This window comes from Sus scrofa, chromosome 2 (assembly GCF_000003025.6).
Source record: "Sus scrofa isolate TJ Tabasco breed Duroc chromosome 2, Sscrofa11.1, whole genome shotgun sequence".
NCBI classification, from domain to species: domain Eukaryota; kingdom Metazoa; phylum Chordata; class Mammalia; order Artiodactyla; family Suidae; genus Sus; species Sus scrofa.
In genome coordinates this window covers 2,343,784-2,367,974 of record NC_010444.4, presented here as the reverse complement: position 1 = coordinate 2,367,974, position 24,191 = coordinate 2,343,784, and the positions used below count along the sequence as shown (strand labels likewise).

At 55.9% G+C, this 24,191-nt stretch overlaps 1 protein-coding gene across 3 annotated transcripts in view; it reads left to right on the top strand.

Moving 5' to 3' along the window:
• Nucleotides 1–24,191, top strand: part of NADSYN1 (NAD synthetase 1) — a 37,564-nt gene that overhangs the window by 4,382 nt on the left and 8,991 nt on the right. For 2 of the 3 annotated variants that reach the window (XM_021082640.1, XM_021082641.1), the window contains 11 exons: nucleotides 2,386–2,439; nucleotides 2,855–2,944; nucleotides 13,822–13,873; nucleotides 16,986–17,074; nucleotides 17,213–17,330; nucleotides 18,029–18,160; nucleotides 19,923–19,997; nucleotides 21,013–21,137; nucleotides 21,574–21,622; nucleotides 22,073–22,175; nucleotides 22,613–22,781. In XM_021082640.1, the coding sequence (XP_020938299.1) occupies nucleotides 2,386–2,439; nucleotides 2,855–2,944; nucleotides 13,822–13,873; nucleotides 16,986–17,074; nucleotides 17,213–17,330; nucleotides 18,029–18,160; nucleotides 19,923–19,997; nucleotides 21,013–21,137; nucleotides 21,574–21,622; nucleotides 22,073–22,175; nucleotides 22,613–22,781 (1,056 nt within the window). Of the gene's footprint in view, nucleotides 1–2,385; nucleotides 2,440–2,854; nucleotides 2,945–13,821; nucleotides 13,874–16,985; nucleotides 17,075–17,212; nucleotides 17,331–18,028; nucleotides 18,161–19,922; nucleotides 19,998–21,012; nucleotides 21,623–22,072; nucleotides 22,176–22,612; nucleotides 22,782–24,191 lie in introns of all 3 variants that reach the window. The other variant, XR_002341406.1, reaches the window with a different exon arrangement.

Sequence of the window (24,191 nt, the reverse complement as noted above, 5' to 3'; positions counted from 1 at the left end):
TTGCGCAGCTCATCACCTGGTGGCTGGTGGAGGGTTTGAAATATCGCGAGAATCACCCACGTGTGCACAGAGACAGGACGTGAGCAAAGGCTCTTGGAAAAATGCGGCCGAGAGACGTGCTCGAGGCCGGGCTGCCGCACACCTTCCGTTTGTAGAAACAAAACGGCAACGTCTGTGAAACACGATAAAGCAGAGCGCAATAAAACAAGGTGTGCCTGTCAGTCTGGAGGGTGTAGGCGCCACAGGTGTGGGTCACGTGGGTAGGAACTCTGGCCTGGGTGTGTGTGTGTGTGATGTGCTTTGTGTAACCAAAGCCCCCGGTGGGCCTTTCTGTTTCTGTCTGCGGCCCGAGTTCAGTGTTAAGCAGTGTGGCCGTGGTTGCTGTCTGTCCTCAGCCCTGCACCCACCGTGACACCTGCGTAGGAGCGTCTCTTTGAAGCAGTGACTAGATGAGGTGTTTTAATCCAGTTTGTTCACATTCGTTGTAACTCTTTTTCGAAAATGTTGTTGGCGTATAGGGAACTCGCGATGTTGTGTTCCTTTCAGGTTTACGGCAAAGTGGCTCCGTGACACACTGACGTGTATCCATGCTTTTCCAGATTCTTTTCCCCATGTAGGTTATTGGCAGTCCTGCGTCCATTGCCCTGTGCTGTGCAGTGTGTCCCTGTCACTTATCTGTTTTATGCAAAGTGTATACGTGTTCATCTCCAGCTGCTAATTTGTCCTTCCCTGCAGTGCTTCTCCTTTGGGAACCGCATGTTTGGTTTCAAAATGTTTGAGTCTGTTTCTGTTTTGTGACCAAGCTCTTCCGAATTTTTTTTTTTTGGTCTTTTTAGGGCTACACCCGCAGCACATGGAGGTTCCCACACTAGAGGTCGAATCGGAGCTACAGCGGCTGCCTTACATCGCAGCCACAGCCACGCAGGATCTGAGCCGTGTCTGCAACCTACACCACAGCTCAGGGCATCTCCGGATCCTTAGCCCACGGAGCAAGGTCAGGGATCAAACCCGCAACCTCATGGTTCCTAGTCGGGTTTGTTTCCACTGCGCCATGACGGGAACTCCCCTTCTGTATCATATTTTTTTATTAGATTCCACGAATTAGTGATCTCAGATGCTATTTGTCTTTGTCTGACTTACGTCACTTGCCTGATCATCTCTCGGCCTGTCCGTGTGGTTGTCACACTTCTTCACGTGGGCACTGTTTCCTGTAACTTGTGTGGCAAATGACCTCACGTGCAAAACACAGAACGGCGCCGACCTGCTGTCGTGTGGTTCTGGAGGTCAGAGTCTAAGGCGGGTCAGCAGGGCCACTGCTCCTGGTGGCTCTTGGGGGAGGACGGGTTTTCTTGCCTTTTCTGGCTTCTAGGGCCGCCTACATCCCGGCGCGAGGCCCCTCCTTCCATCATCAAAGCCAGTGACACGTCGCTGCCACCCTGCTTCCATCACCACGTCCCCTCCAACGGTTCCTCCTCTCTGTGCAAGGACCCTGGGGTCATGGTGGGACCCAGAGAGTCCAGATGATCCCCCCTCAGGTCCGTAACTTACTTCTCACGTTGGCGAGGTCGCTTTCGCCAGGGGAGGTGACACAGTCCCAGGTTCTGGAAATAGGACGGGGACATGGTGGGGGCCCTTTACTCAGCCCGCCACGTGGACTGACTTTGTCCCTTTAATAAGTTTCCTGGTCGCTCCGTTTTCTTTCTTTTCTTTTGCCCCCTTGTCTTTTGTTTTCTTTGTTCTGCTTCCCTCTGCTGGCCTTGAATGTATAGTCCAATTTTTCTTTTTTTTTTTTTTTTTTGTACACTTAAAATGTTAACAAGCAAAGTTAAGGATACTCTTCTTTTGGCACCTGGATCACGCATTTATCTGGATCTGCAGGCTCCGCCCAACACAGCCGTTATACCGTGACATCACGAATAGTCACCGTTGAGACCTGTCTTTCCAAATTCTCCTCCAGGAGAAAGGTGCCGAGCCACTTTCCAGCCTCAGAGGTTGGAGGCGTGTTATCCTAGCGCTGATCATGAAAGGAAGGGCTCAAAATAAAAAGAAAATAAAGAAAAACATGAGTTCCCGTTGTGGCCCAGCAGGTTGGGGACCCGGCGTTGTCTCTGTGAGGATGCGGGTTCCATCCCTGGCCTCGCTCAGGGGGTTAAGGATCCTGTGTTGCCATGAGCTATGGTGTAGGTCACAGATGCGGCTCGGATCTGGCGTGGCTGTGGCTGTGGTGTGGGCTGGCAGCTGCAGCTCCGATTCGACCCCTAGCCTGGGAAGTTCCATGTGCCACACTGTGGCCCTAAAAAGACAAAAAGACCAAAAAAAAAAAAACCCCACCCCAGACGTGTGGCTTCCACTTGCAGACCAGCGTGTGTGCGCCTCTCTCCGCAGGCCCGTGATGCACCGCAATGTCCGGTACAACTGCAGGGTGATATTCCTCAACAGGTAGGTGACCCCGGCAGCAGAGTGACCTGCCTGCCCCTCCCAGGCTCAGGGCACGGCCCCGGGGGCCCGAGGGCTGGGAGGCGTCTTCTGGAGACACCTTGGTCGGGGCTGGTGTTCCAGGCAGGTGACTCAAGGGGCACCGCCTCTCCTGGTCTCTGCCACAGCTGACACCTGCAGGTATTCAAGGCCATAGGGTGGGGTTTGGGGACCACAGCCCTGTTACCGGGAGGTCAGTCCAGGGAGGGCGGCCTTCTCATGTCCCCTCGTGGTCCCTAAACATCTGCTGCCCACACATGCCCCGCTGCCAGGTCTTAGGGGCTCTGCCCCCCGTTGACAGTCCGGGTGGATGGCCCTGGGGCTGCTCCTTGTCACAGGGCGTGTTCGTCTCAGGAGTGACCTTGTCCCCCTGCTGTAGGAAGATCCTGCTCATTAGACCCAAGATGGCCTTGGCCAATGAGGGCAACTACCGGGAGCTGCGCTGGTTTACCCCGTGGTCCAGGAGTCGGTGAGTCTGCCCGACGCGCGGGGGCCTGGGTTGTGGCCGCCCCGTCGGTGTGCATGGAGCGTCTTTCCGTGTTTAGCTTGTGCAGGTCGAGGGGGACACAGCCCAGAATTCGGGGCAAAGTCCCTGCCCTGGAGTACTGTCATTTAGACGGGGCTGATTTGATGCTGCGGATGAATTCGCAGCCAGTTTATCAGCTGCAGCTCAAGGTCACCCATCAGCGCTCATCAGTCGTCCTGCATCGGACCCTGTGTATCAGGGTTTCTCGACTCCAGCCCTGTGGCTTGGGGGCCGGATCTTTCTTGTCGGGGTGGAAGGGGCGTCCTCGGCACACCGAGGTGTGCAGCGGTTCCCCTGGCCTACCTCGGCGAGGTACCTGTGTCCATTGGTGACAATTTAAAATGTCACCAGACATTGCCAAGTGTCCCCTGGGGACAGCGCTGTCCCTGGTTGCTGTATATTCTTCTCACAGTTATTTCTGTTTATTCACGGTTGCTGCTGTTGCAAAAGGAACCTTTAACATGATATTTTAAGTGGTTAATATTCTTTTTTTTTTTTTTTTTTTTTTGTCTTTTTGTCTTTTGTTGTTGTTGCTATTTCTTGGGCCGCTCCCGCGGCATATGGAGGTTCCCAGGCTAGGGGTCCAGTCGGAGCTGTAGCCACCGGCCTACACCAGAGCCACAGCAACTCGGGATCCGAGCCGCGTCTGCGACTTACACCACAGCTCACGGCAATGCCGGATCCTTAACCCACTGAGCAAGGGCAGGGATCGAACCCGCAACCTCATGGTTCCTAGTCGGATTCGTTAACCACTGAACCACGACGGGAACTCCTAAGTGGTTAATATTCTTATGCAGGAAGAGCTTAGGATTGTGTGTGTTGCTTTTGCCATTGGCCGCCTTCCTATAGTCTAACCTGGTCGTTATTCTACTGATTTCCTGGGTTCTCTTTGTTTCTCTCCAAGTAGAAGTTATATAACATGTAACTACCTTTGCTTCTTTCCAATACTTCCATCTCTCAGTCCGTTTTCAAAGCAGCGCTTGCTGGCCAGCACCTCTAGAACAATATCCTAGCTCATTTCTGGAGCAGATGTCTTGTCTGTTCCCCGACTTGACTCGGGGAGCTCTGCCTGTTTCTGCCTTTGGTTTGGCGTTCGTATCCATCCTTTATTAGTTTCGCTTTGGGGCCTTAAAATTAATGGCAAATGGATGTTGCACTGATCAGACGTCTTTTCAGCCTGTGTTGAGCTGAACGTAACGTCTTTGCATGTCTCCATGGACGCCAAACGGATGTGATGGATTAAGCTTTGATTCCATGTGTTCGTATTTACTCAGAATTTCTTTCTCTTTTCTAGATTCAGACGCCAGTATTATGTTAGTTAAAAATTTTAAAAAAAAATTTTTTTCTGTGCCCGGATGGCTTTAAATGTATGAATGGTATATTATCAAGTCATCGTATGGCTGAAATTCTCTGTATTGTTAGGAGTGTTGTGTCAAATCGTGTTTTTTAAGTGAGGTAGATAACATGCAATGAAATATGCAGATTTTAGGTGCTTTCTTTTTGTTTTTTTCTTTTCATTTTCTTTCCTTCTTCCTCCCTTCCTTCCTTTTTTCTTTCTTTTTCCTTTTTTGCCACGCCTCAGCATTTGGAGTTCCGGCACCAGGGATCAGATCAGGCCACAGTTGTGACCCACACCACAGCTGCAGCAACGCCAGAGCCTTAACCCACTGCACTGGGCCGGGGGTTGAACCTGCATCCCCGAGGCCCAGAGATGCCACTGACCCCTCGTGCCACAGTGGGAGCTCCTGGGTGCTTTCTTTTTGACAGTCGTGTGCCTTGGAGCAGTCACACCATATAGAAGCTAAAGCCATTTCCGCGGCGCCACAGCTCTTGCCAGCTGAGCCCCAAGGCTCGTCTTGTCCTGTCTTAGATGTCATGCAAACGGAGTGACACCTGTACGTTTTCTCATAACTGACTTCTTTTGCTCACCATGATGCTTTTGAGAGTCACGCAATGATTCATTCCTTTATATAGTACAAACCGTCGGCTCTTTTATATAATAACATGGTTTCATAAGTCAGAAATAATCCTGTGAGCAGATGACAAAAAACAAACAGACTCTCCTCGTCTGCCCCCGTCTCCGAGCCCTGCTCCCTGAAGCTGTCTCCGTCTCCTTTCCCATTTTTCTCCCTTCCCCGCATAACCTCTGCATTCTGCCTCAGTATTTCTAACTAAATGTGCAGACATTGCCATTTCCTGGTTTCCTGCTCTGGGAGGCCAGGGTTTGGCGCACTTTCAAGCGCTCGCTGTTAGTTTTTCTGCATCTCCTCTTCCTAAGACGGACATTTCACAGTTTTCTGGGTTTCTTAAAAAATGAAAATCCATCTGGGTCAGGTGGAAGACCCCCTTGGCTTTATGCAGTGGTTCAGGAGCCGGGCAGCCTCCCACCGTAAAGGGAAGGGCACCCCGACGGGTGTACGGGATGCAGAAGGAGGGCAGGACAAGAACAAGGGCAGGAGGGGAGGGACGGGTGGTTCAGGCGACCCTCTTCTTTGGGGGGGAGGACAGTAGCGTCTACATCACGCTGACCCCACCTCCCCAGTGTCATCAGGGAGTGTCACAGTGACTGTTCAAAGCTGACGTTTCTTGGAGGGGTTGAAACGGCAGCTGAGTCCTGGCGTGGTGTCTTGGGGGGGGATGACGCCTCTCAGGGTCTCGCTGTTTCTCTCTAACCAGTCACAGCTCAGTGTTTCATGATGGGCCAATGGACAAGTTCACGGCTGAGCTGCAGAGTGTGTTCTGAATCCGTGTCTGGCCACATGTTCCTCCTGCCTGGAGTTGACCAGTGTCAAGTTCCTTCCTTTTAATCTCTGTTCTCACCCAGCGTTCCCCCCATCAGGCATAAGGGCACTTCCTGCACCAGTCTGTCTATAGCCCCCCCACCTCGCTGCACAGCTGGCCCCCCTCCCCGTCAGAGTTTCTGGGACCTCTATTTTCTCCCTCCTGGGTTTGCTCAGCCTTCCTGTCAGTCACTCATTTGCTCAAAGATCACATTCCAGCTGCTTTCTAGGATTCTGCCGCCACCGGGCAGTTAATTCGGTCCTGGCAGTGTCTACCTGGAGGTAGCCTCAGATGCCTTAGGTTCAGAGCTCAGCCCCCACTGCAGTCTCCAGTCTCAGATCTGTTACCAAACCAGGTCCCTTTGTCCAGCTTGCAGCAGACCAAATGCTGAGATGCTGAGGTCTGAGCTGCGTGATGGCTGTTCTCATGCTCCTTTCATGTACCCTGCTGGACCAGTCCTTGCCTCACCTACGCCCTAATTACCTGGCCAACCTTCCCTTTCAATCATAGAGCCTAATCTGTCACTGCCTACGTACCCGCCCCAGCCCCACCAGTTAGTGACTGTTCTCATCTTTAAATCTGAGCATTTCCCCGTGACAGTTTCTCAAGGGGATGCTGGGGGCATGCCCCTCTGCCGGTTTCCCTGGTAACCAGTGAGCCAACCTGCATGTCCTTGCAAGACAACTGGGCTGTGTGAAGGTGGGGATGCATGCCATTAAAGAGAGGTTTGAAAAAAGAAAAAATAACTAGGGTGCTAAATTAGTGAAGGCAGTTTACAAGCAGAGGGGTTTTAATGAGCTGTCCCCTGACCTGCTGTTCTGCCAGGCAAAGTCAGGAATTCCTGTTAGCCCTCAGCCTCTGTTACCCAGAGAGGGCACGATTTCAGCCTCCCGTATGCGGATTGTTCCTCAGTCTTGAGGAAAGGGGTCAGTGACCCCTCTGCCTACTTCCTCCTGAAGAGGAATGTAGGCCTCACCAGGGTTTGAGGAGTGAAACCATTTTTTTTGCCTTAGGCCCTCCCCACGGCATATGGAGGTTCCCAGGCTAGGGGTGGAATCAGAGCTATAGCTGCAGCTGCTGGCCTACACCACAGCCACAGCAACTCCGGATCCGAGCCGCATCTGTGACCTACACCACAGCTCATGGCAGCGCCAGATCCTTAACCCACTGAGCGAGGCCAGGGCTCAAAGCCACATCTTCATGGATACTAGTCAGATTTGTTTCCACTGCGCCACATTGGGAACTCCCAGAAAATTGTTTTTAAATTTGACTGCAGGAGTTCCCGTCATGGCGCAGTGGTTAACGAATCCGACTAGGAACCATGAGGTTGCGGGTTCGGTCCCTGCCCTTGCTCAGTGGGTTAACGATCCGGCGTTGCCGTGAGCTGTGGTGTAGGTCACAGACACGGCTCGGATCCCGAGTTGCTGTGGCTCTGGCGTAGGCTGGCAGCTACAGCTCCGATTCTACCCCTAGCCTGGGAACCTCCATATGCCGTGGGAGCGGCCCAAGAAATAGCAAAAAGACAAAAAAATAAAATTAAATTAAAATTAAATTTGACTGCAAATACTCACAAATCTTGAGAGGAGCACAAGGCTTTGGGCTTAAGGATATGAGACAAACAGGAAGTAAAGAGTTAATGACAAAAAAGGGATATAAACCCTAGCACACATAGAACAACATGTGTTCTATTGCTAAACCCAGTTTAACAATCCTTCAAACATAGACCTTATTTCTGCTGGGATCCGTAAGGTATTTCCAGAAGATCAAATCTAGGTTCTGTGATGACACTTGTTGAGGCTGAGTCACCTTTTGAATAATTTTATCTTAGTAGATTTTAACTTCTGTATATACAACAGGAGCAATTGGCTACTACAAATAGGCCTCTTCCCCCCCCCCCCCGGTAAAATATGATCTAAAGTGTTTTGTTGCCACCATTCTGGCTAAAGAATCTAAAGCCCTCTGGTGGGAGGTTATGACTTGAACTGTCTCATTTCCTGCCATTCCTAAGGTAAAAAAAAAAAAAAAAAATTCACAGCTATAAAAGGAGACCTTGACACCGTAAGGTTGCAGTTGGTAGCTGCTGGAAGGTACTGTTTTGAGAACAGCCGATGGTGTCCTTGAGTCTGGTGCAGTTCAGAAGATTCAGGTTCTCAGTAATGCAGGAATGTGTCTGCAGCCACATCCACAGTGGCCACCCAGCTCGGTTTTTGGTTGCCTGAACCACAGTTACTCTATTTTGATTTTTTTAATATTCATTCATTTTTTTTCTTTTTTTCTTCCTCTATTTTGATTTTTAAATGTGTTATTTTCCCTAATGGTTAAAGCAGATGTACAGCACATGTTGGATAGGCCACAAAACAGGTTGTTCTGGTTAGCATAACGTTGAGGTTAAATCATGTATAAACCAGAATGACTCGGCTGTACCTCAACATGTGAAAATTTCCCCCATCATTTTCCCCTTTTGATTGCAAATCTTTTGATAGAAAGCATTAATGATCAAAATATGTGTCCCTCGATGCCAGAGAGGTTACTGTGTGCCCTGGGTCCATCATGTCCTTAGGCCTTCTGTTTTCATAGATAGGTAGATTTGCCCAGTTACCCACACAGGGAGAAACTAATCAGACATAGCGAACAGGCACAGAGTATGTTAGCAAGGAAACATTTTATAGGCTGTGCATTTTATCCGTTGTACCAGACAGTCACACAAGCATTTTGCATGTGCTTTTAGCTTTTAGAAGTGATAATATCATGAGTAATTAAACGCTGCGACACGTTTACTAGAGAATTTCCTTTCCATCCAGAACACTGGGGGCAATAAGTGTTGGTGTTGACAGGGAGACAAGCACTTGGTCGAAACAGTATGTTTGACTCCGTAGCGTGGGCCTTACGGGCCTGGCCCAGGGTCTTGGGTCAGCCGTCTTCACTGCTGGTTTCGTCTCATCCTGCTGTCGGTGTCGTTTGAGACCCCCTGGGAGAACCTACATCACAAAGGAGGGGGACAAAGCAAGTTCCTCCAGGAGGACTTGTTTCCTTAGAGTCGGAGTTTTGAAAATATATTTTGTCAAGTTACATTTCTCTATCTGCATATGCAGAAAGCAGTTTTGGAATGTCAGGAGAGCCCCGCCTTGGAGTTCCCCAGTGGCTCCGCAGGTAAAGGATCTGGCATTGTTGCTGCTGAGGCCCAGGTTGCTGCTGTGGTACCAGTTCAATCCCTGGCCCAGGAACGTCCGCGTGTCGAGGGCATGGCCAAAAAAAGACAAAAACAACAATCCATCGTGGGCATTTTTCTCTCGAGGCTAAAGAATATTGTGACCACACGGCGTTACCAAAAAAATAATTGGGGTTCACAATTGAAAGCTGCCCGGTTGTTTTTGTTGTTTGCTTTTGAAGGCTGCACCTGTGGCACACGGAAGGTCCCAGGCTAGGGGTCGAACCAGAACTGCAGCTGCCGTCCTGCACCACAGACACAGCAGTGCAGGATCCGAGCCACATCTGTGCCTTACACCACAGCTCACAGCCATGCTGGGTCCTTAACCCGCCGAGCAAGGCCAGGGATCAAACCCGCGTCCTCATGGATACTAGTTGGGTTCGTCAACCGCTGAACCATGACGGGAACTCCTGAAGTTGCCCAGTTTTAGAGAATACAGCCTGAAAAGCTGCCGGGGGTGGGTGGGGGGGATCAAGTCACCATTTCCTGTTTTGGAGGGGTTTCCCCTCCAGGCGGTCGCAGCAATAAAACCTTTCTACGTGTCCTGATTCGGTCCTGACTGCATGTTGGCAGAACTGTCCAGTCAAGAAGGTTCAGAAGCGCCCCAGACACGGAGCCCTGCCCATTGCTTTGCGGTGAGCAGCGAAAGTCTGAAAGGATGGGTTTTGGTAAACGGGGACCCCTTTGAGGCCACGGCACATCACTGGCAGAGGCCCCAACATCGCCCTGCACCCCCATTCACCTGGAAACGTCTCAAAGGACTGGAGGGAACGGAGCCCCTTTCCTCGGAGTCCGAAGACTCTGACGAGGTCAATTCCCAGAGGAGTTTTGCTCTGGCCACCGAGACCTCAGGGGTAGGACAAGCAGACAGAGACAGACAGGGCAAACGAGGCCCCGGCAGAGATGCCCCAGGCCAGAGCCAAGCAACCAGAAGCTCAGGGCTCGAACCCCGGTTCCGAGCAGCTCAGCAACTGTGACCCGTCTCTGCCCTCTCGGGCTGGCCTCCAACCCACATTCTCACCAGAGTCGCCCACCGTCTGGACAAGATGTCAGACAGGGTAGGCACAGCTGGTGTGTCACGAGGTTACTCACCCAAAAGACGCCTTCCAGACCCAGAAGCTGTTTCTCAGCCGTAAAGCAAAACCCTGCTCCAGGGCCCGTGGTCTGCGGGGCGCGTGGCCAGAAAAGCGCGGCAGGGCCGGTGCCTGGACGAGCTGTCCCCACAGCTACTCGGACTCATCCATAGGCTCCAGCAAGGGACCAACGCACCACGGGCAGAAAGTTCGTCGCAACTGACCTTCCGACTGCCCCCCCCACCCCCAGTCTGTTCCTGAACCAGGTCCATGTGCCTGATGCTCATGGCAGCGAGCTGAATGCTGAGAGGCTAAGGCTGCAGCAGACAAAGGGGTTATTCACAAAGCAGCCAAGTGAGACGGAGAACAGGCTCAGACCCCAATTCCTGAAGGCAAGGTGCTTGGGCTGTTTATGGGGTGAGCAGGGTGGGGGCCCGGGGGAAGGAGGGTAGCCGGTGCTCTGTGCACGTCTAGTGCACGCTTCTGCGTGTTCAAATAGGAGCGTGACCTGAGGGTGCGGGGTCCCGGCGCTCCCACATCAGAAGGCCATTTGTCAGACACCTGCGGAAGCCCGGTTTTAGGCTTGGTGGGTGCAACCAGCTTTAGCCGGCTCACACTGGCCAAGAGCTGAAGCCAAGTTCCCATGGAACAGTTGGGCTTCGAGGAGCTGGGAGGGTTACAAACTTCTCCCCTTCTGCTCCTTTAAAATAAGACAAGTTCAGGAATTCCTCCTGTTCGCCATCAGCTTCTAACTCTCGGGGACACGGGTTCAAGTTCAATTGTCACCTGTATTTCTGATACAGATCCGAGGCTTCCCCTGCTACCGCCCTGCCCCAGGGTTGCTGAATTGGCTGGAGCGGCTCCCGGTAGATTGATTCTAATCACTCAGTGGAAGGGAGAAGGCCCAGATAACAAGAAGGCCAGCGAAGACCAGAAGAGGAGGCGGAATAAAGAGAGAGGAAAAACAGACGAACCTACCGCCTGCATCCCAGGAGTTAAGCTGCTGTGTGGTCGGCACGCGGTCTAAAGGAAACCCTCTCCTGCCTGTGGGGTTGTCTGGTTGGTGACAGTGAGGACACTGCAGGTCCCTGGAGCGAAGGGTAGGCCACTCGATTACTTGGGGAAAGAAAGGACGTCAGAGGAGTCCCTGCCTCACACAATTGTCTGCCAAAAACACCTCGGGAAGAATCAAACAGGCACCCACGACAAATCCAGCTGGAGAGCTTTTAGAAGGTAATATCAGGATTTCTCTGTAACCCTGGGCAGGAAAGCAAGACACAGAAAGGGCAAACCACATGTTAAAAGGCTGGCAAATTCCACCGCAAGAACTTTGCGTCCAAAGACAGCACTGCCATGGCGCAGGAACAGTTTGCAGCTCTCACAGAGCAGGCGCACCTGTCCCCTTCACCGACGGGTGGGACGGAGAGGTCAGAACCTTGATGCCGAGCGGCCTCAGCTGGACCCCGGCTCTGCTGCTTCCCCGCTGAGCAACTTGGGGCCCTCAAGGAGGCCTGTCTTCTCTGCACCTAAGGGATAATTCTAGCAGCCATCTCCCAGGCTGTGGTTTTGGAGGGACGTGCTTCGGTGACGTAGAGCATTGAGCGCCTGGCCCGTGAGACACGCCATCCGTGCTCACGGTTGTTTTCCTCGGTTCTGGAGTTCCCTGGTGGCCTGGCGGTTAAGGATCCAGGGTTGTCCCTGCTGTGTTATCGGTTCAATCCCTGGCCCGGGAACTTCCTCCTGTCATGGATGAGGCCAAAAAAAGGGCAGGTTTCCCTTCGTTCTGTGCCAAGACCCGCTCAGCAGGTGCGGGCTGAAGAACAGGTGCTGTGACACTTAAGAAAAAGTGAACACAAACCAAGACACAGAGACATTGATCTTGAGTAAAGGCGGGAACCGGGGGACCCAAGGTCTCGGGGACCAAGAGCCCCGCCTCAAGAAACCCCACTGCTCTTATTGTGCTGTTGAGGATGAGGGCGAGTGAGGCGGGGGCTATGGGTGCAGGATATAGGTTTTTATTATTTTAAAAGTCACTTACCCAGTAGCTGATTAAGCTTTTATTCTGACCTTTAGGCATTTAACAGTCATTTGCATGGAGGAAGCTTGGCCTCCGCTCTCTATGCGGAGCATTCTAGAGAATCACCATTGTGCTTCTGCAGCAACCCGGGGTGCCTAGGTCTGCCCCTGGGTTCTTGCTAATGCATATGCTGCTGCTGACCCCACATAAACCCCTTGGGGCCATGAGGCTCGTCTTCTTCTTGCTCCTTAGAGGACATACCATGCTGTGCAAACAGCATGCCTATCTGCACAGGTCTGGGCGTGCCTAGACCAATGCACTGTGTCCTCATTCAGCTGACCCTATGGATAACTTATGTCTTTAGGTCTTTGTTCTTAAGCTTAAGTCATTCACCGGCACTGCGACTGTTTTTCAAGCAGGAAGATGGGGTAAAGTAAAGCAGGACAAGACGGAGTTTTCAGCAAAGAGGCTGAGAAAATACTGTAGCAACACGTCTCCCGACAGTTCTGAGAAGAGGCACCCGTGGTAAGCGCTCAGTATTTGCTGAATGACTGAAGATGGTCGTTCAAGATACATACTCCTGAGTCAATAAGAAAAAGAAAAAAATGCAAAGAAACACAAAAAGGAAGGTAAAAGAATACACAGCAATAGACATTTCACAGAGGGACAGCCCTGCGACCTGCGAAAAGGCGCTCAACACGGTTCCAGCTCAGGATGAGGTCAGTTGGAGTCACAGTGAGCTGGCTTTTTGCTCCACCGGATTAGTAAAGGTAAAAAGCTGTAGGTGTTCCCGTCGTGGCGCAGCAGAAATGAATGTGTCTGGCATCCATGAGGTCGCAGGTTCGATCCCTGGCCTCGCTCAGGGGGTTAAGGATCCGGCGTTGCCTTGAGCTGTGGTGTAGGTCACAGACACGGCTCGGATCCTGCATTGCTGTGGCTGGGGTGTGGGCCGGCGGTTACAGCTCCGATTGGACCCCTCGCCTGGGAACCTCCATATGCTGCTCCATATGCTGGTGCCCCTAAAAAAATAAACAGAAAAGGAAAAAGCTGCAGAAGGTAGGGGTTCCACGCGAAGGAGCACAGCCCTGCACCAGTGCTGGAAGAAACACTTCGGGAACAGTTGGGTGTCACCTAGTGAAGGGGACGCGGTGCCCTCCCCCAACCAGCCCGCCATCTACCGCCCTGTGCAAGGTCGGGGGTGGGGGGGGGACGTGCGCCAGCATCGCCGGGTGGGGAAGCAGTGAGCAGCAATGCTCCGTGCACTCGGGCGAACCTTGAAAAGAAGGTGGGACCAAAGGAGTGAGTCTCAGAATGTGGGCATCGCTCTGTGCCTCGGGCACGATCTGGAACCCCGTTACTTCTGTGACGATGGTGGCTCGTCATTGCAGGGTGGGCTCGTGCTCTGTGGCCTTTCTGATTCAGTGACTTTGGTCAGGAACGGTACCTGGATTTCTCCGGGTTGGGGGGCTTCTTTACAGATAACCGCCCACCAGCCTCTCCGATGCGGTCCGTCGGGGAGGGCGGGGCAGGGGACCGGAGGGCCAGGCGTCTCGCCGCCCCGTGGCCCCGGGCACCTCACCGAGGGGCCCTAGACTTTCCTTTTTACTGAAGGGGTGAGTGCAGCACGAGGGACCCCTTGACTGCTCTGTTCTCAGCCCCAGTGTGAGTTTTGCTTTGTCTCTGGAGGCCGTGCAGCCTTTTTTCTGAAACGGTCCTCAGATCTGCGGTGTTTCCTTTCCAGGCAAACAGAGGAGTATTTTCTCCCCCGGATGATTCAGGACCTGACGAAGCAGGTGAGTCAGAAGAAAACTCTTTCTCCATCAAAGATGCCCCTCTGCTGGGCTGAGGGCGGGCCAGGGGGCTGGACCCTCTGGGGCAAAGTGACAGCTGTCACCGTGGCCTGTGTCTGCAAACCAAGGGGCGATTTCCGGGACAAGGCGGAGTGGGCCCCGGGCACCTTGTTCCTGTCCCCGCCCCCTCCTCTCCTCTGGCTCCCCCAGCGGGGTGGGCGCAGGGAGCCTGGCGAGGGGCCTTCTGCCCTCTTCCCTGCTGGGCTGGGGCTTGGGCTTTGGGACCGCCCAGGAAGCTGAGTCTGGGGGCTTTCTAGTTGTAACACGCATGAAAGACTTAACGTGGCTGCCTGTTATTCTGTGAGAACTCAGCGTTGAAATCTGTCCTGTCTGTGAACTTGGCTGGCTGGACCTAAAGGGCTGTGACCTTGCAGCCTTAGCCGATGGCCTCGTCCATCTGCCTCCTCCTGGAAGCTGCTGGGGTGGGGCAGCTGGGACCCTGTGCTGTCCACCTCCTGCAGGTGGCTGAGAGCCAGGGGCAAGGAGCGGGCCTTATGGGGGCCCTGACTTCTCTGACTCCTGCTCGACATTCCATTCTGGCTGCCAAGTGCGTTAATTTGTTCAGGCTGCTGTCGCAAAGTCCACAGCCAGGGCGGCCCAAACAGCAGACACTCACTGGCCCCCGTCCCGGAGGCTGGCGTCCCAGACCCCGGGGCGGGCAGGGCGGGTCCCTCCCGAGGCCTCTCTCCTGGGCGTGTAGACGGCCGTCTGCCCCCCGTGTCCTCGCGGGGCCATCCCTCTGTGCGTGTCTGTGTCCTGACTTCCTCTTCCTCTGAGGACCCCAGTCCTGGGGGATCAGGGCCCCACCCCCGTGACCTCCCTTGACCTTCATCTCCTCTTTAAAGGCCCAGCTCCAAATAGACCCTCATTCCGAGGTCCTGGGCGTCAGGGCTTCGGCCCATGAATTGGGGGGACGCACACAGTGTAGCTCAGGACACCAAAGTCTCTGCCCCCCTCACTGTTGCACTCCAGGAGCTCCCGGGGACACACAGACTCTCGTTGAGAGGGTCGGCGGGGATGCATCTGGATCTCAGGGTGGACGGAGCGGGGTGGGGAGGGTGCGGGGGAGGGTCCCCTCGCTTCTCCCCATCCCCTAGCCTCCCCGCTACTTCCTCTTTCTGCCAGGGCTCTCCCTCTGCCTCTCACTTCCCTAGGCTGAGGTCACCTCCCTTCAGGAGCCAGATCAAGTCAGGGCTTCCAGTTCTGGCTTCTGATTCTTGAGAGGCTCTCAGGGGGGCCAGCTCAGGCCTGTGCCTCCCGCATGGCCGTGAGGGATGGGCACGGCTGAGATCGGGGTGGGGGCCGCTCAGCCAGGCCTGGCCACCTCCCAGGTGGTCTGGAAACTTCTCTGACCATGCATTGTAGCAATGAGGACAATTTAAAATCGTTGTGACCTGGAAAACAATTTAAAATCGTTGTGACCGGAACGCAGTGTGTGTGTGTGTGTGTGTGTGTGTGTGTGTGTGTGTGTGTGTGTGTGACATCGCAGCAGCAACCCCAGGCTGCAAGAGGCACCCATTTCATTCCTCGAGGACCCTTTCATAGCCTAAAAACACACCAGGGACCCCCCCCCCAAACCGATGCAGGGGGCAGCCTGCAGGTGGAAGGGCGCTTTTGGTGTCGATGGCTAGGAGCGAGTTGCACGAATTGGCCGCGGGCGAGTGTGGACGGAAGTTCCTTGGTGTTTTCAAGAAACAGGGCAAAGCCAGCCCAGCCACTGCTGCAGCCTGGGCGGTTCAGGTCCAGGGCCTGTCACTGCCCCCACCCCCATCACAGTGCTTTATTGAGCATCCTGTTGCCCGAGCCCTGGTCTTGTCACAGGAAGGTGGGGTCAGCTCTCCAGCCCTTCCTGTGTGGTCAGGTTTGGGAGGCGCCCGCTGCGGGGGCTGCGGGGGCTGCGGGGGCACAGTGGTCCCGGCACGGCCAGCGCAGGGTCCTGTGTCTGTGGCATGAGGCCTGAGGGCAGAAAACGCCAGGTTTGCCTCTTAGTTCTTGCCCTTGGCAATGAAGGGAGTTAACTCCCTCTGTTTCTCTCTCACACACATGTGCTCGAACACACACACACACACACACACCCACACACCCACATCAGGACACCCGCCAAGAATGCTGGGATAGGGTCCAGGCCTCCCAGGGTGATGCCTTGGCTGAGTGAAGTCTCAGCACACCTGGAACTTTTTCCCGGACGGAGGTGCCAAGTTGGGCTCCACGCCTGGTGACAGGTCAGCACACGGTCATCTCGGGGCCTCCTTAGACCTGGGCAGCAGCCTCGGGGGCAGCTCTGTCCCCACCCTGGAAGCTCCTGCCCCTTGAGGGCCTCAAATGTGCCTATTGGAGATGCAGGCACCTTGTTCTGCCTCCCGTCCTGTTGCCCGGAGCACAGAGACCTGTCGCCTGGCATGGGTTTCCTAAGGCTCAGTTGGGTCATTTCTGACATGGGGCAGGACCTCAAGAGCACAGATGAGGAGTTCCCGTCATGGCTCAGTGGTTGGTGAATCCGACTGGGAACCATAAAGTTGCAGGTTCGATCCCTGGCCTTGCTTCGTGGGTTAAGGATCCGGCGTTGCCGTGAGCTGTGGTGTAGACTGCAGACGCGGCTTGGATCCTGCGTGGCTGTGGCTGTGGTGTAGGCCGGCAGCTGTAGCTCCCATTCAACCCCTAGCCTGGGAACCTCCATATGCCACCGGCACAGCCTGAAAAAAGAAAGAGAGAGAGGAAGGGAGGAAGGAGTGAGCACAGATGGTGTTGAAAGGGCACCGAACCCAGGGGCTCGCTGGCATCTGTGCCCCTGGGAACTTACGGAGCTGAGTCACGGGGTGCTGCAGCCCCGAGCTGAGCTCCCGGCTGATGGACGGTGTGACCGAAGCCCCTAGATCAGCAGAGGAGACACCAGCTGGCGCTGGCCCCTGGGCTGGGAGTGCTCCTGGTCGGAGGAGGATTCTTTTAGGGTTTGAAAGAACACAGCAGCTTCACACACGTCTCAGGGGTGACGTCGGGGGTGCTGGCTCAGCCGGGGCAGCCCAGGGTTCTCAGGCACGCTCGTCTCCCGACGCAGGAAACCGTGCCCTTTGGGGACGCCGTGCTCTCCACCCGGGACACCTGCATCGGGAGTGAGGTCTGCGAGGAACTCTGGACGCCCCACAGGTCAGCCACCACCCCCCCGCCGTTGGAGCCCCGTCCTCGCGGGGCCCCGGGAGACTGGTGGGCACTGTCCTGGCCCTACAGGGCTGGGGGGGCGGGTTGGGGACACCGGTCTCTCCCCTTCACTCGCCCTGCCCGCAGCCCGCACGTGGACATGGGCCTGGACGGTGTGGAGATCTTCACCAACGCCTCGGGCAGCCACCACGTGCTGCGCAAAGCCCACGCCAGGGTGGACCTCGTGACCATGGCCACCACCAAGGTGGGTGGCGCGGATGCCAGGGCGGGCCCCTCACACTCCTGCGCCCAGTGCCCGGCGCAGGGCGGAGCCTGGGCACGGGATGCTCGGCGCTCCTGGTTACGGCCGGTGCTGACCGCCGTGGGGACTCTGCTCCCGGGGCCCCGCTTGCCTCACGTCACTTAACCCTCGAAACCGCCCTGTGAGGCGGCCGCTGTCACCCACCGCACCGGGCAGTCAACTGGCCCCTGGGCTCACACCCCAGCTGTCCAGCTCCTGGGCTCCCCCACGTCACACTGGTCTCGGGACAGGAAGGCGTCATGCCCGTTGGCACCACAGCAGGGCCCGGGGAATGCCCACGAGCCTGCTGCTCTCGCTGGCAGCGTGGCCCGAGTTTGCTCTTTCGTGGGACCAGGCTGCGTTCAGCCGAGCCGGTTTGATCTCAGCTTTGCGACCTGGGGCTTTGTCTTCTCTGAAGCCCCGCCTCTGCTGTCTGGTGGAGGCGACGCGCCTGCCTCACTGGCAGGTGGACAGGCACTCTTCGTGTGGTGCCTGGGACCCTGGAGGGCGAGGACCTGCAGCTGAGGGGCTGCCCTGGAGGCGGGCATTGTCTTTGCACAGCCTGCGGACAGGGGCTGAGGCTGAAGCTTCCTGACCTCGGGCCGAAAGAAGGGGAAGGTGGCAGACCCGAGCTGACCGTCGCTGTCCCCTGCGTTTCCCAGAACGGCGGGATTTACCTGCTGGCCAATCAGAAGGGCTGCGACGGGGACCGGCTCTACTACGACGGCTGCGCCCTGATAGCCATGAACGGCAGCATCTTCGCCCAAGGCTCGCAGTTCTCTCTGGACGACGTGGTACGAGCGAGCTTGTGCGCGGTGGCGGGGGGGTCTCTCCTTCGGAGGCATGTCCTCTGTTCTCCCCCATGATGGGGGGGCCCTGCCGGTTCTCCTGCATCCTCTTCACGTCCTTGGCTCGCCCCGCAGCCCCCACCCCCAGGCTGCACACGGAGCCGAGGGAGAGCCAGGCGCTGCGGGGGGAGCCCGCTGTGTAGTCACAGGAGGGTGGGCACCCCTGGTTCCCCCGGGAGGATGTGAGGGGCCTGTTCGAAGAAAAGGATTCCATGGTTGGCGGGAAGTGAAGCCGCCCCTCGGATATAAGCCGGAGATGTGTCTGGTCCCCACGTGAGTGGGTCGTTTGGTTGGGGGAGGCTCGTCCGAGGGACCAGAGTGGGGCGGGGGCCTTGCAGGTGGGCCAGTGTGGTTTTCCTGGAGGTCAAGGCAGCACACGTGGGGCCCTGCCCCCCTCCCCCAGATCCTGGAAGCAGGATTGGAGACCTCGATGGGGAGGCCTGGTTCTGGGGGATGCTTCGGTGTCACTGAACTGTTGGTGGGGGGGGGCGGGCAGGAGGGCAGTGGCAGGCCCCTTCTGTCCATATGAGCTGTGCAGTGTATTTCAGAAGTGTCACTACAGCCCTGAGGGCATGCAGGACGTGGAAGGGGCAGAGGCAGAGGACAACAGGGGCGGAGGGGAAGCTGAGAATTGAACCCACAGCCTCCTCATCCTTCCTAGCACAGGCAGCTGTCCAGTGGCCCAAGCAGGGGCCATAGCTGTCCTCGGTTCCCCAGCCGGGCTCAGAAACAGTGCTCGCTGCCCTGCACAGCTTGAATGTACAATCTTCTAGTAACGTAATTTGATTAGGACTTTTTTCGTAAAGAAAAGAATGCCATCTGTGAGTTAAAACTTTTTTCTTTTCTGCTATTTGTTGCAAGTGGCAGAACCCACATCTCATCTGGGTTCAAAGGCAATGAAGTGTCACCTCCTAGAACACAGGCAGCACGTCCAGACCAACTAGGTGTTATTGCTGGGGCCCCGGCTCCACCCCTCTGTCACTCTCCAGCTGGGCCTCCCTTGGGGTGAGCTTCATTTTAAGTTGCCTCATAGTCAAAGTATGGCTGCAGCAGCTCCAGCCATTCCATCTTCATGTAGCTACATTCAAAGGCAGAAAAAGGGCCCTTGCTCCCCAAGTGTCTTTTTAAGGAAAGAGAAACTTTCCCTGAGGCCCCCAGCAGACATTTATTGATGGAACGGTGTCCGTGCTGTGATTAATGGATCGCTGGCAAGTGTCTCAATTCAACAGAAGTTCTGGTGACAGCGACTAGAGGGAAGGGCTTGACTGGCAGCACCACTGGCCAGTCCTTCTCCCTGGGCCCCCAGTCCCTGCCTTAGAAGGCGTGACTCACCATGTGCAATTGGGTACAACTATGAAAACAAATTAGACATGTGAATGAAAAAACAAAACAAGGAGTTCCCGTCGTGGCGCAGTGGTTAGCGAATCTGACTAGGAACCATGAGGTTGTGGGCTCGATCCCTGGCCTCGCTCAGTGGGTTAAGGATCCGGCATTGCCGTGAGCTGTGGTGTGGGTCGCAGATGCAGTTCGGATCCCACGTTGCAGTGGCTCTGGTGTAGGCTGGCGGCCACAGCTCCGATTCAGCCCCTAGCCTGGGAACCTCCATATGCCGCGGGAGGCTTTCTCTTTCTGGAAAAGAAAAAAAAAAGGAAGAAAAAACAAAACAAAACAGGAAATCATGATTTTCCCTTGAAACTCCCTTCGGCAGGAAGTCCTCACGGCCACGCTGGATTTGGAGGACGTCAGAAGCTACAGGGCGGAGATTTCCTCTCGAAATCTGGCGGTAAGTGCCCATCGACACACACGCAGGACCCTCATCAAAGACCCGAGAATTTTTTTGAGTAACAGCTTCATTGAGACATCACTCCTATACCACAGAATTCACCGACTTTGGCACATGATTCTGGGGGTTGGTGTATTTGCGGAGTTAAGCAGCAGCATCTCAGCCCGTGTCAGAACATTCTCAGCACCCAGAAGAAACTTAGACGCCTTAGTGCTCCCAGCCCCCTGCAGCCACAGTCTGCGTTGTCTGTCTGGACTGGCCTATTTGGGACATTTCACATAAATGGAATCCCATAATATGTGGCCCTTTGCATCTGAGTTTTTTCACTGAGAACAGTGTTTTGGGGGCTCATCCATTGCTGTAGTGTGAGTTAGTACTTTATTCCTTTTCATGGCCAAGTAATATTCCATACCGTGGCTAGAACACATGGCGTCTGTTCATCTGTTGAGGGACATTTGGACTGTTTCTGTGTGTGATGAATTGTGCTGCTGTGGATACATGCCCAGGTGTTTGTGTGGACATGTTTGCGTGTCCCTTGTTACACACCTGGGACTGGACGTCAGGGTTGTGTGCCGATTGTGTAACTGTTGGAGGCCTGGCCAGGCTCATCAGCCACCCAGCCATCTTGCACCCCGCCCCCAGCGCTGTTGCAGGGCTGTGGCTTCCTCACATTTATACTAGCGCTGCTTTTTTTTAGGGCTGCAGGTGCGGCTTATGGAGGTTCTCAGGCCTATGCCACAGCCACAGCAACGTTGGATCCGAGCCGTGTCTGCAACCTACACCACAGCTCATGGCAACACCGGATCCTTAAGCCACTGAGCGAGGCCAGGGATCGAACCTGCATCCTTGCGGATACTAGTTGGGTTTGCTTCCACTGAGCCACAGCAGCACCTCCACCAGTGCTTCTTGTGGTCATCTCTGTGCGGCCGTCCTGGGCTCTGAGCTGCGTTTCCCCCTGGCTGGTAGGGCCCTGCCCGTGGTTGTCCCCAGAGCCTGAAGCGGTGTCCTTCCCCAGGCCAGCAGGGTGAGCCCCTACCCCCGCGTGAAGGTGGACTTCGCCCTCTCCTCCCGAGAGGACTTGCTGGAGCCGCTGTCTGAGCCCATCGAGTGGAAATACCACAGTCCCGCCGAGGAGATCAGGTGGGGCCCTGGCAGTGCGGTGGGTGGGGGGGTCGGGGGAAGGGTCCTGGGGTTCCCGAGGCTCCCCGTCCATCCCCTGCTGCAGCACCGAGAGGCAGGTCGCCCTTGGACGGGACGATGCTGCTTCGGGATGCAGCAGCCAGCCCGCCGGGCCCATGCCCAGCTCTGCTACTTCCTTGCCCTGCGCCCATGGACACAAAGACGCCGTCCTTGCCTTTCTGTGCCCCCCTTCAAAACAGGGCCAGTGATAGTGTCCACTGCCCAGGGCCATTTTGAGACCTCAAATGCGTTAATTCACATGAAATGCCTAAAGCCGAGACTGGGGCATCTGACAGCCCAGCCACTGCTTGCTGGCACTGCCTCCGCCTTGGCACCTGTCCCCAGGTGGGCTGCCAGGTCAGCCTCTCCCAGCCTGATGCCTGCCATTGTTCCCCAGCCTCGGACCTGCGTGCTGGCTCTGGGATTTTTTAAGACGCAGCCAACAGGTGAGACCTCAGCTCCTTTTAATTTTTCTCCGGATCTGCATTTGACTGTTTGCCAGGCTGGTGATGTGGTTTTGAAGGCAAGCGTTTCTTGGCTCTGCCTCCGTCGGGAGCCTCGTCTACACTAGCCAGAGGCCGGAGGGCACACGGAGGTTTGGTCCTGTCTTTGGGGTCCTGTCTGACGAAGCCGCGTTACCAGACTCCCGTCATCTCCCGTCGGCTTTGTGATCCTGTGTGCCCGTCACGCACCGTGGAGTCAGCCTTAGATGCTCTCTCCAGGGGAAGCCCCTTCGCCTTCTAGAAAGTCCATCCTGGACCAGGAAGGCCCTCGTTTTCCTCCCCCAGGGAGAGCATTTTGTGGGCGCTCACTTTTGCAGGTGGCGCCGGGCTAACTTTTGGGGCATTGCTCTTCCGAGCTGAGCCTCACACCCACGTCTGCTTGGCCTCTTCCAGGCGGGGTTCTTCCTGTCACTGAGCGGCGGGGTGGACAGTGCGGCCACCGCCTGCCTCGTCTACTCTATGTGCCACCAGGTCTGCGAGGCTGTGAAGCATGGAAGTAGGTGGCATTTGGGCGGAGCGGGTCCCAGAGGGCGAGCCTGCGGGAGGAGCGGAGGGAAAGCCCAGGTCCTGGCCTCTGTGGTGGAGGACGCGCTGAGATGTCACAGCGTCGCGCCCAAGCCTTAGAGCCTGGGGACAGCAAGGCCATTAAAATCCCTTCCAGGGCCTTGGGCCCGTGTGGCGGCTGTGTCCCCTGAGCCGCAGGTGCCTGCCGCTGCCGTGTGGCCCCGTGGAAAGCCCAGGGGCCCCAGGGTCAGGCAAACCCGGGTCCACATTCTGCCTTTCTGTGCGGTAACATGGGCGGTTCCCTTAGTGGACGCAGCCGAGGAACGGGCATCAGGATGCTGACGTGGCGAGACTGCCGGGCGGTGGGACGGGCTGAACCGGGCTGGCGCCTCGGGCACAGCACTTGCCCTTCTGTCCCGCGGGTTTCAGATCAGGAGGTGCTGGCAGACATCCGGAGCATCGTGCACCAGACCGGCTACACCCCCCGGGACCCCCGCGAGCTCTGCGGCCGCCTCCTGACCACCTGCTACATGGCCAGCGAGAACTCCTCCCGGGGCACCTGCGACAGGGCCAGGGAGCTGGCCCAGCAGATCGGAAGGTAGTGGAGCGCTGGCGTCGGGGTGGCCAGGGGGTGGGGACCGCGTCTGTGGGGCAGCAGGCGGCCAGCGGCCAGCGGCGTGCCCCTCCCTTGAGGAGGGGGACCCTCTGTGGGTTTCACCCCGACGCCCCCGTCTGAGATCTCCGCCTCCGTCCCTCCCTCCGTCCTGGGCACGGGCTGCGGACTGGGGAGCCCGTGGGGAGCGTGTGCGACCCGGCCACCATCCCCTTCCACCCGGCGCCTCAGTACCTGAGGAAGGCGGAGAGAGGAGAGAGGGCGTCTTCCCAGACAAGGGGGTTCGGTTCCATCCGGAATGTTCTCTTTATTCTCCCTCCAAGGGGAAAGCGAGGAGCTGCCTTTCTGGGTTTTTTTGTTATTGTTTGGTTGTTCTTTTTATATTTTTTTAATTTTTTGTCTTTTTAGGGCCTCACCCACGGCATGTGGAGGTTCCCAGGCTAGGGGGTTGAATCAGAGCTGCAGCTGCCAGCCTACACCAGAGCCACAGCCACGCAGGATCCGAGCAGCGTCTGCAACCTGCACCACAGCTCACGGCAACGCCAGATCCTTAACCCACGGAGCGAGGCCGGGGATCAAACCTGCATCTTCATAGATACTAGTCGGGTTCATTTCTGCTGAGCCACAACAGCAACTCCCCCTACCGAGTATCCTGTTGGAAAAACTGTGCCTTAAAGTGACTGAGGTCCGCCTACTCCCCCTGCAATGAACTGGTCCAAGAAATAAGGCCATTTTCCTGGGGTTTCCTGCCGTCTGGATGTTCTGGCTCTGTCCGTGGTGCAAGGGCACGGATTCTGTATAAACCGGAAGTTGACCTCGGCCTGGGGATCGAACCCTCATCTTCATGGATGCTAGCTGGGTTCATAACCCACTGAGCCACAACAGGAATGCTGGAGCTGCCCTCCTGCATGCAGAGCTCAGCTAAAAGCTGCCCCCACCCAGCACCTCTGCTCCTGGGAAGACGCCCAAAGGAATGGAAGGCAGACAGGCGAACAAATATTTGCACACTCGTGTCCAGGGCTGTGTGTTCACAGCCGCACAGACAACACAAATGTCCACCGCCAGCTGATGAGAGAAACGAAACGTGGTCTGTTCGTACGAGGGAAGGTTCCCAGCCTGGAAAAGGGAAGAAGCCCAGACTCAGGCTGCCGCGTGGATGCACCTTGAAAACATCACTCCGAGGGCAGGAGGCCACACGCCAGCGGCAGATACCCTGTGATCCCGCGTGTGTGAGGGGCCCAGCATATGCAGATCCACCGAGATGGAAGGCGCATTCGTCGTGGGCAGAGGCTGGAAGAGGAGGGGTGGGGGGACGGCGCGCGGTCTCAGGGTTTCCCTGGGGGGCTGATGGAAAGTTCTGGAACTGGAGGTGGTGGTTGTGCGATGTCAGGACTG